General features: G+C 40.7%; 1 protein-coding gene across 3 annotated transcripts in view; it reads left to right on the top strand.

The window, feature by feature from the left end:
* asic2 (acid-sensing (proton-gated) ion channel 2) overlaps positions 1-6,341 on the top strand; it is a 524,547-nt gene extending 518,206 nt beyond the window's left edge. For 2 of the 3 annotated variants that reach the window (XM_085783410.1, XM_085783409.1), the window contains 3 exons: positions 4,128-4,207; positions 4,645-4,713; positions 6,071-6,341. In XM_085783410.1, the coding sequence (XP_085639536.1) occupies positions 4,128-4,207; positions 4,645-4,713; positions 6,071-6,172 (251 nt within the window). In that variant the 3' untranslated portion in view covers positions 6,173-6,341. Of the gene's footprint in view, positions 1-4,127; positions 4,208-4,644; positions 4,714-6,070 lie in introns of those variants that run through there. The other variant, XR_015036256.1, reaches the window with a different exon arrangement.
* The last annotated feature ends 7,450 nt before the right edge of the window (positions 6,342-13,791 follow it).

The following is a 13,791-nucleotide window of genomic DNA, read 5'->3' as shown; positions in this document are numbered from 1 at the left end:
ACCAACAATAAAAGTTAAGACAGTTAAAGGGACAATGAGGAGTTTTGGAAAGCGAAGTGTTTTCACACTGCATTTCCCATGAGCCTCCGCGCACACGGTGAAATTCTTGGACCGGCGCAAGACGACGAAAGCAAAAACATTTACCAAGAATGTTTTCATTGATCAAGAATGAAAGTCGACCATAAATGATGCCAACTAGTGATCCGGCGGCGTTATTCCCATGACCCGCCGGGCAGCGTCCAGGAAACCGAAACTAGGAAATGTTGGGCGAGTCGACCACTAAATAATAATATCAAAATAACTATAAAGACAAAACGATATATTTGTCGAAAATGGACCCATTAACAAGTGGTAACGTAGGTTCATCCACATTAATATGAGACTCTTTTAGAACCAAAAGCAAACTCCTCGGGGTCTGTTTAAAAGAATCACTAAAATAAGGTAAAATACAAATAAAAGCTATACTAATAATAACAAGATAAACAGTCAAAGTGAGTTGAAAGCAAACGAGAAAAGGTGGGTCTGGTCTGAGAGAAAATCCAGAGTCAAACTCGACCGAGACGAGACCAAGACCTTGAAAATGTCTCTAGTCCTACAACACGAATAAAAATGTTAACACTGAGGAAATGCACTGATTTTACCGGCAATACACTGAAATAACTCAATCAACAACATCAACATCAACATTGGTCATTTCATTCTTGACTCACTCGTGTCCTCATGCAGCAGGTTGTAAAATCCTCAGAGAGTCATGGAGTCAGGTTTGTGTTTGTAGGTTTGGTTAAATCTGACTAATAAAAACAAATGGAGCCACAGTCCTCACCATAAAACCAGGAACAGGACCTCGGAGGCTTGGAGCATCGTTCTGTGAACTAAACGCTGCTTCAAAACGCTGCTGTCAGTTTTTTTTTTTTATCTCTGCTTCCAGGAGAAACGAACACTTTTCTTCCATTTCACCGGCTGCCTGTAAAATTCAGAGCTGATTTTAAGATTTTATTGCTCAGATTTAAAGCGCTGCTGCTCGACTCGGCTCCCAGTCTGTCTGAGCTCCTGACTCCAACCTGAGATTAGCTGGTTTTTAAATCTTTTATAACAATAAAGGGCCTTTTTTTTAACCCCTTAGACGACCTGTGGTGCTACACCTATTTCCTGTTTTATTGTCGTCTTTGTTGAGCTTTCACACTGTCATTTTTTGGTTTAAACAGGATTTTTATTTTATTTTTCATTGGCTCTGTCGCTTGTTCATCACTGTTTTCTTTTTTGTTTTAATAAATCTTATTATTTTTATCTATAAAAGCAGCTTGTAACTGAGCTGATGGATGATTGTCAACGAGATGACGTTCAAGTCCATTCTGATCTGCTGGTTTATAAACCTCTGTGCTGCGTTTACTTGCACAGCGATGCTTCAGTAGAGACTATTTATGCAAAATAAGATCATGTCCAGAATAAGACATTACCATGTAAACAGCAGTTTAAGAATTAGATCCTCTTTGGAATAATCAATAGAGACATGCTCAGTATTCAGAGACGTGTCTAAACCACAGATGGACTAAATATTCCTTTGAGTTTTCTTCAGTTTCCAGTTTCTTGTCCTGGTTTACGTTTGTTAGACCGACCGGTGGAAACTCAGAGACACGTGGTCGACTTCGAAGACGAGAGATTTTCTGTCCTCCACCGTCACTGGCTGCTAACGTTCTGGACATAAACAGTCACTAACAAGTCTCAAGGCTCCACTTAGCATTTCCTGCCATGTCCTTCTCATCTGACCCGTGGAGCCTGGGAATAACAACAAAGTGCACACACACGTAGAATAGCTAAAAAAATCCAATGCAATTCAACGCTGAAGCAGGAATTCTTGAATCTTCTTATATGGACGTTGGCTGTGAATAATTTCTTCATAAATATGCTGGTTAACATGTAAAGCATGTAAACACCTTATTGAACATATGAACCTTAATTGGAATATGGTGTGGATGGAAACGTTCTTCTATAACACGGCGACCGCTAACACAGACAGACACTTCACTTTAATTAATTTACCTGCAGTTTGGAGCTGAATGCACAAGACACTGGCGCTGGGAAACCTTTAAAGGAGCGATATGTAAGACTGTGGACAAAACTGTTGCTGCAGTCAGATTCACAGCACCAAGACTTGAGGTTACCGGATATTAGCCACATGCTAACCTCTGCTTCGTGGCTCTGGTACCCCGAGACTCACTCACACCGTCAATACGCCACCAGAGCTGCAACGATGTAGTAACAGGAGGAAATGAATCTGCATACATGCACTGGGAAAACAGATTGAGGTGCACAAAGATCAAAGGTGTGTGTCCAGGCAAAAATTCTTCAGTCTCCATCTTTCAAACACATCTCCTCCTCTGCAGATCCTGGTTTTGTTTCTGCTTTCATCAAGATGTTTCTGAGAGTCATAGTGAGTTAATGTTATTAGTAACGTCAACCTGACACACTAAAAACAATTATTTATCATCCCATTTGTTCCTCATCTCTTGGTTACATTGTTAGACTTCATTATCCATGAAAAGGTTGGTTTTGCACTTATGATTTAAGTTTTAAATCTGATTATTGTTCTTATAGTTATAACCGGGTCAAAATTGACCCTAACAACACAAATGTCATAATTTTAACCAGAGCATTTTAGATTTTTGTTTTATTTTGTTTAAATAGAGGTTCCTGACAAAGCCTTGATGCGATGAACAAATTTATGTGGCACTTTTATGCATTAAACAAGAGGAAGGTTAACTCGATTTCGATTTTCGATTTCGATTCTTTATTGAACATGTCATAGGCTAATAAAAACAAAAACAAACCAAATAACAAAAATAAAAAAAAAATCAGATAAGTGCATATTGGCAATCATCATCTCTAAGAGAAAATTGCCTGCCATGTTCAAAAGGGGTAAGAAGAAGTTAAAAACTTTTCTGGTCCTACCCCCTCTATTTATATACTGTTAATCAAAATAATAATGACAATAATAAGTTATACATATACATATACATACATATACACACTCACATGCACACATACACACACACACATATGTATACACATACACATACATATACATACGCACACATACATAAACACATATACATGCATAAAACAATCATAGTAATATATGTATTCAGGATAATTAGTCCCGTCCCTAAAATAGAAACACAATAAAATAAGACAAAACGTTAGTCCACCGCATAGGAACTCAGGGTTTTGTTTCTAAATAATCTCTTTAGTTCATTTAAGTTGTTTCATTTTCATTCCACAAATTAACTCCTTTTGTTGTGACACAGTGGCGTTTCATGTTGGTCCTTACTGGTGGTTTTTTAAATATACATTTTCCTCTCAGGTTATGCATACTTTCCCTCAACTGGAACAACCCTTGGATACTGCTAGGTAGTTGTTGTTTTATTACTTTATACATGATTTGGATAGTTTTAAGATCAACCAGATCGTGGAATTTTAAGGTTTTAAGTTTGATGAAAAGTGGATTTGTAGATTCCCTAAAGGGGGTTTTATTAACAATTCTTATTGCTTTTTTTTGGAGCAAAAAGATTGGTTCTATATTGGTTTTATAAGTGTTCCCCCACACTTCCACACAGTAGGTGATGTATGGAAGAATAAAGGAACAGTACAGTGTATATAAGGAGGCTTGATTTAATAGATCTTTGGCTTTATTTAGTATTGCAATTGATTTGGATACTTTGGCTTTAATATAATTTATGTGTGGTTTCCAACTTAGTTTGTTATCTATTAGTACACCTAAGAATTTAATTTCGGATACTCTTTCGATTTCTACATCATGTATCATAATTTTCTTCTCTGTGTTGATGGTTCGGTTCCCAAAGATTATAAATTTCGTTTTACTTAAATTCAATGTTAATTTGTTTTCATCAAACCAAATTTTCATCCCACTCAATTCCCTTTCCACTGTATCCAAGAGTTGTTCTAAGTTGTCTCCACAGCACAGCAAACTTTCGACTTTCATTCAGATTCAACAGATTCCTGCTGTCTCCTCCTCGGCTTAATAATCTATGAAAAAAAAAGAAAATAATTCTGTGTGTGTGTGTGTGTGTGTGTGTGTGTGTGTGTGTGTGTGTGTGTGTGTGTGACAGGTGATATCGGCGGTCAGATGGGTCTGTTCATCGGCGCCAGCATCCTCACCATCCTCGAGCTCTTCGACTACGCATACGAGGTCCGTTGAACCAGAGAATTACAACTTTACTAGCTCGTTTGTTTTTGTTTTTCTTGTCCGTGAAGAGTTTCACGCATTGACCATAAAATGCACAAAAGTACAGATTTACATCAGAGCCTCTCATGCAGCCTTCGCCCCTCCTCCCTTGTAAAAGTCTTTTAGAAAAGTAAATCTCATTAGATTCTCTTTTGTTTCCATTTTAATGGCTACAATAATAAGAAAACCCTGTGTTGCCTACACAAACACTTCTGCTGCAACTTTTAACAGCTTTCATGCTGAAATAATTATGATTGCGTCGTTTGTTGCCACATTTCGCCACCTAATTACGTTTTTCTTCCCCCCTCCTGCTTTGAAGTCAAATGCTCTCGTACTGTACTGTAGCACACAGCCGCTAATTTCTCCAGTGCAGCGTCTGACTTGTTCTCTCCAATCCACAGGTGGTTAAAGACCGACTGCTGGATCTCCTGAGCCGAGAGGAGGAGGAGGAGAGTCACGGAGAGGACGTGGTAAGAGCCTTTAACCTCTCACTTGTCAATCTTTCTGTTGGAAGTGGACTCTCTGTAATTTCACTCACTCTGATCGTGCATATCAACCTCGCCCTATCCTGACCCACCACCGCCACCGCCGCCCGCTCCTCTCCTCTCCACACAAGCATGCGGATCAAGCACTCTTGAAAATGGAGCAGCAGGTGCAGCATGAGCATCAGATCTTAGTTAAATCAGCAAAAAAAAAGAAGAAAAAACACACATAGAGAGAGAAGTGAAGTGTGTGAAATGTGTGAAGGTGGTGCAGGGCTGCGTGTGCAGAATAGTCAACGCCAGCAGCCAGGTTACAGAGGCCGGCGCTGACATCTGTATGGATGTTAATGGACGACGGCTGAGCAGCGTCAGATGAATGAGTCACTGAGGATCAAACGTGAATGAAGTCACATTTTCTCTTTAAAACACACTGCAGAGTCCAGCGTGCAGGAAGCTGCAGCTCTGTAGCACAATATCAACTCCACACAAAGAGATTATTATGTAGAATAGGGAGAGAAGAGAGAATCTGTCTCTTTAAAGGGATAGTTCAACATTTTTGGCAATTTGGCCCATTGCCATAATCCCTATAGTCATAGCAGTAGGTTCGTTACCTTTAATTGTCGGTGCAAGCTATTTTTAGAATGGCGGAGCAGAGCCGTGAGCTGCTCAGAGCTACACTACGGAGGCTCATGGGATTTCTTGGTTTCCCACATCAAACTCATCAAATACACAATCCAACAACTCCAAAACGCTCTGGTGGACAAGTTGTGACCTGCACATTCACCACGCTATGAGATAATAACACAACGTTACCAGACAGAGTTGTTTTAGAGGGAAATTCATGCAAAACCGCTGATGTGCGTTCCTGTTAGGGACAGTTTTTCGTCAAGCAGTCTCTGCATTTACCTCTAAAACAACTCTGTCTGGTAATGTTCTGTTATTATCTCATAGCGTGGTGAATGTGCAGGTCACAACTTGTCCACCAGAGCGTTGTGGAGTTGTTGGATTGTGTATTTGATGAGTTTGATGAGGGAAACCAAGAAATCCCATTAGCCTCCGTAGCGTAGCTCTGAGCAGCTGGCGGCTCTGCTCCGCCGTTCTAAAAATAGCTTGCACCGACAATTAAAGGTAACGAATCTACTGCTATGACTATAGGAATTATGGCAATGGGCCAATTTGCCAAAATGTTGAACTATCCCTTTAAAGATGCAATTTTAGAGATGTAAAAAACAATAACACATCCTAGTTGTTAGTTGTTAGATTAGATTAGTTTAGATTGAGTAGTAGTTGATAGTTAGATTAATTGAGTTAACTGCCCTAAACTTTTTTCTTTCTTCCCCCCCAGAGTTCCTGTGACCCGGTGGCGAACCACTCGGAGTCGATCAGCCACACTGTGACGGTGCCTCTGCAGACGACGCTGGGCACGCTGGAGGAGATCGCCTGCTGAGGCCTCCCTCCCTCCCTCACCTCCCTCCCCCACCACCGCCTCACCCTCAGAGACACACACACAGATCCACCGAGGGTCGATGACGGTGCGGAGGAGGAGGAGGAGGAGGAAGAAGAGGAAGAAGAGGAGGCGGCGGCAGCAGCAGCAAGGACACCTGCAGCAGTGGCCTGGTCTGTGCTCCGTCACACTGCCCCGTCTGAGGCGCTAATGGGGATTAAGGAGCTGTCGGCCGGACTTATCGGCGCTCTCCGTCTCCGCGGCGACGGTCTCCGCTGCGTCCGGACTGGAGCTCTCCACAGACTGTTGTATCGGTGGTGATGATGGGAGCTGATCCCTGTGCAGCGTTATCTATGTAACAAACACATCCATATGTCGCTCACTGCCAAACAAAACAAAACAGACTGTAACTGTACAGAGCGTTTCGGTTCGGTTCGGTTCGGTTTCGTTCTGGACCGACCAACATGCATGCGTCGTCGATTCTATCTCTCGCTCTCTCTCTTTGCTGATGCAGACACTGACGGACTGCAGAGCTGCTTTTACTGTTCATGTTGTGCCATAATTTGTCTCTTCTTATCTGCAGGACCGGCCCCCGCTAATACAACAACAACAACGACAACCCCCCCCTCCCCTCGGGTGAGATGTCGAACTTCGAATGTACAGATTGAACATATGGTTGTTTAAAATCATAGTTCATTGTTTCTTAGTGTCGGTGCAGCTCAGACGAAACAAACTCCTGAGTGAAATCTGTACACTGCAAAAATCTTTTAAAAATCTTACCAAGAATATTTGTCTTATTTCTAGTCAAAATAAATCTAATTATACTTAAAATAAGACGCATCACATTTAAAAAGTAGCTTGTTTTTAGACACTTTTTACTTCTTTCAAGCAAATTTTCCCACTTTAAATAAGTAGAAAAATCTGATGGTGGAGCAAGTTTTTCTTTCTTATTACAAGCACAAAAAACCTGCTTTCACTGGCAGATTTTTCTACTTATTTCAATAGAAAATTAGTTTGAAACAAGTGAAAACTGTCTAAAAACAAGTTAATTTGTAGGTGATGAGTCTTATTTTTAGTGGAAAGAGATTAGTTTTGACTAAAATTGAGACATTTTGACAAGAAATAAGACACATATTGATGGAAAGATTTTGAGTTTTTGCAGTGTGAAAAATTTTGCATTTTTTTTTTTTTTCAGTTGTTTGCTGCGTGACTCTGCAGACGTCTTTAAAGGGGAGGGGGAAGAGGAGATGTTGACTGTTAATTTATGTGAATAACTGAGTGAAGTCAGACACAGAGTTGAAGTTATTTGCCTGTTAGACAACGAAACACAAAACCTTGTACAAAAATTAGCTGCAGTAAATGAATCCGCCCGGCGCCCGCTGTCCTCGGTGGTGGTGCTGGTGTCGTCGCTGACCCATTATTCCATCTAGATAATGTCAGGGTGATATTTTTTGGACAGCTATCATTTCATCAAGATGAGATGAGCGTTATTTGGTCCAGCAGCACCGACAGAAACATCTCCGGCCGGCCGTGACAATTTGAAACCATTTTCATTATTACAAAAAAAAAAAAAAAACAATTACAAAAGCACCGAGCGGAGGAGGGTTTGTTTGTTTTGTTTTGTTTAGTTTTTTATTAGAGGAAACAGGGTCTGCTGCTGTGATATGGTGTAAATATCTGTGGGTTTTTGGTTTTTTTTCCATTGAAAAAAAAGAAGAGGAAAAAAATAACGGGTCCTACGGTGCAGACATGCCTGCTGGAGCTGATCCGATCTATAAAAAAGAAACCTGTAGCATCGTGGGCCAGTTGAATGTTTTGCTCAAACTGAAGGAAAAAAAAACAACCCAACAACAACAACAAACAGAGACATACAATAAAAACTGAATCATTTGGCTTCGACACCAAAAGCTTGTGAGTGTGAGACCGACCGCCCGGACGCTGTAGTGTTTACCAGAGTTTTCTATCTATGGGTCGTCCCAGCATGGTCTCTCTCTGTCTCTGTCGTCATGATAACAATAATGTCCCATCAGCAACAACAACAAACAGGTAGGAATGAGTTCAAGTGCTTTTGTGAGACTGTTTGAATTATGATTTCCCATCTGTGGCTCGAGCTGCTGTCTCTGTGTTGACTCATCATGACGTCGTGGCTTCAGACAAACACAATCTCCAGCCAACCTGCAAGAGGAGGAGGAGGAGGAGGAGGAGGGGGGCGGGGCCAAGAGACCGCCACCGCCACTACTCTCACCTGTGTGTGTGTGTGTGTGTGTGGCTGGTTTCGACTTTGGCTTCAGTTGTTATCGCAGAGCAGCGTTTTCTCATTTTGTGATGCAGCATACAGTGTGTGTGTTTTTAATGTGAAACGATTAAATGAAAAAAGTTTGTTTTGCAGCGACGGCGTCCTGTTCATCACTGACCAAACTTGATGCTATATTTGCAGGTGTGAGCTGGTCGCCATCCCAGACAGGTCAGTACGGCAACCACCAAGGACAAACAGAGAAGTTGTAATGTAAAACTGACCTCAGATCAGTTATAAACTGACTTTTATGACTTTTTTTTATGGAAACTGTTTTATTTCTGAAGTCATTTTGACTTATTGATTTGTTTTGCTTTCTTGATGTAGGTCGAATGGTGACAAACTCAACTCTAATGTTGTTTGTCCGTGTGCTGGTTGCCGTACTGAGCTGTCCAAGATGGCGGCCGCCATTGACAGAGCGACTCACGTAGCTACAAAAAGGCAAATGGACCTTATTTATTTTATTTTAAGAAGGACAATACGCATCAATAACATCGGTATTAAAAAAAAACAAAAGCAGATATCAATGCACCGGAGATTTCATTTTACTAAGATTTCATTGCAAAGACACAAAACACAGAAGAACAGAAAACAGATAAAAGCAGACACAATATTGACAAACGACAGATAAAGTGAAACACAGAGACCTAAGCCTACAATAAAGTGCTGTAACAACAATAGTGCTTTACATTACGAAGTGCATTCAAAACAGAAACTCGACAGGCAGAGCAAAACACAGAGACAAAGAAGTACAATAAAGTGCTAACACATGTTCAGAGCTAAATGTGAACACCACCATGCTAATATGCTTACAAGTTACCATCTTAGTTTAGCATGAAAGCACGCTAACATTTGCTAATCAGTGCTAAAAACTCAAGACAGCTAGGGAAATGGGAAAAATATTATTATTGTTAGAGTTTTAAAAAATATATATATTATTATTATGATTAGTATGAAAATGTAAACTTATAATTTATTTTGAAAGGAACAATGTAGAGAGGACAGACTTACAGATGCAGCTAGCAGCTAGCATGGCTAACACAGCACAAATGGATTCTTCAGGTTTATTTAATTCACTGACCAAACAAAACAATAAAAAATACCAACACAAAATCTTAAATGTTGAATGAAAACCATAGAAAGAAGAATAATCTTCTATTATAACCAGGGCTTAATTTGTGCCGGATCCTGCCGGAACAAGATCCGGCACCTCGCCGAGTGGATCCGGGACCTCCTCTGTCAAATACGTGCAGTGGCGGCCTTAGACATCTGGGGGCCCGTTTCAATATTTCATATGAGGCCCTGCCCTGTTAAACATAAAATTATTTGCCAGCCATGTGCCCGTGTGTCGCTGATGCTTTAAACCCTGAAAGGACGCAGTAAACGCACTATCCATGCATCACAGGTATACGCACAACACATTAAGTGTTAAAATCACTATCAGGGCAAGAAACCAGGACTTAGCAGAAAAAACGAGGACTGAAGTTTGTTTTCATCAAAAAGCAAAATCATTATGTACATTTTCAGACAAACTACAGGCTTTAACAATATTCTGAATTTAAATTGGCAACGAAAGTAATGAGAGCAAAGTGCTCCGTGTTATTTCAGCACCACGGACAAGGAAAGGACGAGACATGCGGACAGACAGACGTCTACAGGTGCTGATCCTGTCGGTGCTGCGCTGCTGGAGCAGCAGACAGACAGCTGTCTCCTCCATTATTACAGTAAAATCTGTAAATAAGCTGCCAATAATATCACATTTTAGTTGTGCTCTCGCTGTGTTTTATTTCTCTGTTAAGTTAGGACGTACTCATAGATCGCCTGTTTGGAGGCATTTTAACCCCGAGGAAAAAAAGGAAAGAGGAGGAAAGTGATTGACAGACGTCAATCATCAGGTTACGCAACTGGGCGCACGTCAGGAGGAAAGCAGGAAAAACAAACACTAAGAGAAAAGGAATAATACTGGGAGAAGGAAAACGAGGGTCTATTGATAGTTTGCGGGCCGTTTTCAAAGGTAAGCTACGTTGTTATTGATATTTCCTGCCGTATTATTAATTAGGAGCGATTAGTGTGCAAAGAGAGAGGCCACTTTGGCATTTCTTATTACAAGTGTAACAAGGACCTGTAAGTACACCAAAATACACTATGTATTTACAATGTAGGCCTAAGTACATGTTATTACATACGGTTACATAGGTAATAATTAATTAGGTAGATACACAGGAACAAGGACCCCTTAAAATAAAGTGTTACCTTGCATTTTTATAATCTTTGTTCACGTCTTTATTCTATATAAGCAACAGTTTATTGCATTTTTATAATCTTTGTTCAATGTAGGTCAGAAGGAGGGTCTATTGCCTTTTGTCTTTATATAAGCACAGTATTGCCTTTTTAGTCTATTGTCTTTTTGTTTTATTCAATAGTTCACACTGAAGATTAAATGCATTTTAACAAAAACATGGTTGCTCATTTCAACTTCTTCAAAAAATAAGTTATTTTTCCTTAAATAGCCTAATAGCCGGTATTCAGTTATCTATACGAACAATTAAAAGCCGGCCGGGTCAAAACAAACAAACAAACAAACAAAACTCTTCCAACTTTGTGGACTGTCTGTGAAGACTGACGGGAGTGAAGCCGACCTCATCCTCTGCCTGCCGGTGGGACAAATTGCACTGTCGGATCTGGGTCTCCGTGTCCGGAACCCGTTCGGGATGACTTGAATGGTGCTGAAGCGCTATGGCGCAACGGACACAGAGACCCAGGTTGGACAGCGCAGCCAGGGGAACAGCATGAGGAAGATGATGAACTCAGATAAAAGCCATAGCGACGTGAGCTCTTATACCTCTGAATTTCACCGCATCGGGGTCATTTTTCAGGTGTGTTAAAAGTCATTTAAGCGCCGTTACGCACGCCGCAAGTCTCGCCTCCTGTGCGCTCCTCCCCTCGGCCCCCCCCCCCCCCCCCCGGAACAGCACCCTCTCAGTGTTCCGGGACCTACACATGGACAAATTAAGCACTGATTATAACCTCCCTTCTTCCACAAGACATTAATTAACAACGCTAATAATTCAATAAATCTAACAAAATAGGCTACAACTCCTTGAAAACTTTCTCCTGAGAGTGAGAGGTCAAAAAAGTTAATTACTAAGAGTTATATTCAGTGTGTGACCGTCCCTCCCTTTCTACTTACTTCTAAGCAGTAACATGAAATATTGATCTGATGGTGATCTTAATATGAAATTATTGATTTGCTGCTGCTTTAAAATTCAGATCCGTGACCACAACAAGATTGATGTGGCATGTGGTGAGCGTGGTGCGTTCAAGGTCGCCGCTGATTTGTTTACTTCAACGTCAAAAATGTTTTGATGTTTCCTGTAAAAGTCATGACGTGACGGCAGCAGCAGTGACTCTGTGAACCTTCAGGGTTTATAAGTGGAGCTGCTGCAGAGAACGACTTTCCTGACAACTCGAAAAGCTGAGCGCCACATTAATGCACACACTGCAAAAACTCAAAATCTTACCAAAAATAGGCTATTTGTCTTATTTCTAGTCAAAACAAATCTCATAATAGGCTACTTAAAATGAGACTCATCACATAAGTAGCTTGTTTTTCGACACTTTTTACTTCTTTCAAGCATATTTTTTACTTGAAATAAGTAGAAAAATCTGATAGTGGAGAAAGTTTTTCTTTCTTATTACAAGCACAAAAAACCTGCTTTCACTGGCAGATTTTTCTACTTATTTCAAGTGAAAATTTGTTTGAAACAAGTGAAATTACCTAAAAACAAGTTATTTTTAGGTGATGAGTCTTATTTTAAGTGAAAATAGATTCGTTTTGACTCGAAATGAGACATTTTGACAAAAAATACGACAAATAGGCCTATTCTTGGGAAGATTTAGAGTTTTTGCAGTGCAGCAGCTTTGGCAGAGGTGTAATTTCTCCCCTGACATCCGTGAGACGCGCTCTTTAATATCGGCTGAAGCCTCAAATGAGTTTACAGCAGCTCGGACAAGAGGAGAAGAAGCAGCTTGAAACCTGATTTAGCTGCTCAGGTTTTTATTAAGCTGCGTTACTGTAAAGAAAAGAAAAAAATCCAGCTGTGGCAGCTGTTAGAAGCTGCGTCTGCATGTCTTTCTATGGCCGCTTAACAGTTTAATAATATTTTCTTCCCATATGTCTTCAGAGGAGGAGGAGGAGGAGGAACAGTAATGGCTGCACTGAGTGTGGATTAGAATACTCATTGGGACTTTCAATTTAGTTTAACTTCAGAGTAGAGCAGCTTTTTTTTAAGTGTGTGTTAAAAGGAGCCGTTTGCAGCGTTTGGTTTACTTCTATTAATATTCTACACATTTAGCAGAGACTCTTATCAGAGAGCTGCTGCAGGCTGGGTTCAACGTCAGTTCAGTTTCACTTCATTTAACAGATATTTAGGTATCGGAAATTGCCTGCAGGTCAGCCACAGTGCATCGGCACCTCATTGTAAACACACTGATTGCCTCGCTAGAGTGGAGAGTCGACACACACACACACACACCAGCAGAGGTTGCACGAGAGCATCGTAGAAAACAATAAGATCAAATACTTCAGTGCTTTTAACTGCTGCGTGAATCCATTTGTATGCAAGAGCAAGAAGAAGAAGATGAGCAGCAGGATGTTGAGCCAGAAACTGAGCTGTGTTCTCATTTCATAGTCCAGCAACTACCAGAAGCGTCTCCTCTTGTAATTCTGTGTTTTGTTTTTTTTCCTATAGTTTCCTTGTTAAATTCAAAGATGGCTGCGCTCTGCCTGCCTTCCATTAGCGTTGGGCACCTTTTCTGCTTTGGAGCCACTACAGATCACTACAAAAGAGACTTTAAGGGAGTAATTTAGCTCCTCTCTCTTTCTCTATCTGAAGCCGCCTTTATGGATTGATTAGCACAAAAGAAGCTCTTCAGCCGGATGGATGACTGAACGACTGTAGAAACAATATCGCTTCACTTTCTCTGTGTGAAAAGGGATCAATCCTGCCGATTGATGCAAAAGTTAAAACTTCAATTTGCGCTTCTGGCGGCTCTTTTTTTTTTTGGAGAGGTATTTCACTGTGTCCTTCTACAGCAGTTTATCTGTTCCCTCTCTTCTTTATTCTCTCTGTGATAAAGTCAGAGACGCTAAAAGCTGAAGAGGACGGGGAAAAAAATAAAAATCTCTTTTCAAGCCAGTTTTGACTCCCATGTGTTGAACATAGAGTCGACAGTCGAGCACAGATATTGATTTATGGACCTGAGTCCATGTTAGAGCCGCCCAGATGCTGCAGCCTGACAGGCCACTCCAACATAACCACATCATGTT

This window comes from Trachurus japonicus, chromosome 8, assembly GCF_045865225.1.
Source record: "Trachurus japonicus isolate A0001 chromosome 8, Traja_1.0".
NCBI lineage: Eukaryota > Metazoa > Chordata > Actinopteri > Carangiformes > Carangidae > Trachurus > Trachurus japonicus.
The sequence above is the reverse complement of the archived record's forward strand: the minus strand, read 5'-3'. Positions and strand labels throughout refer to the sequence as shown.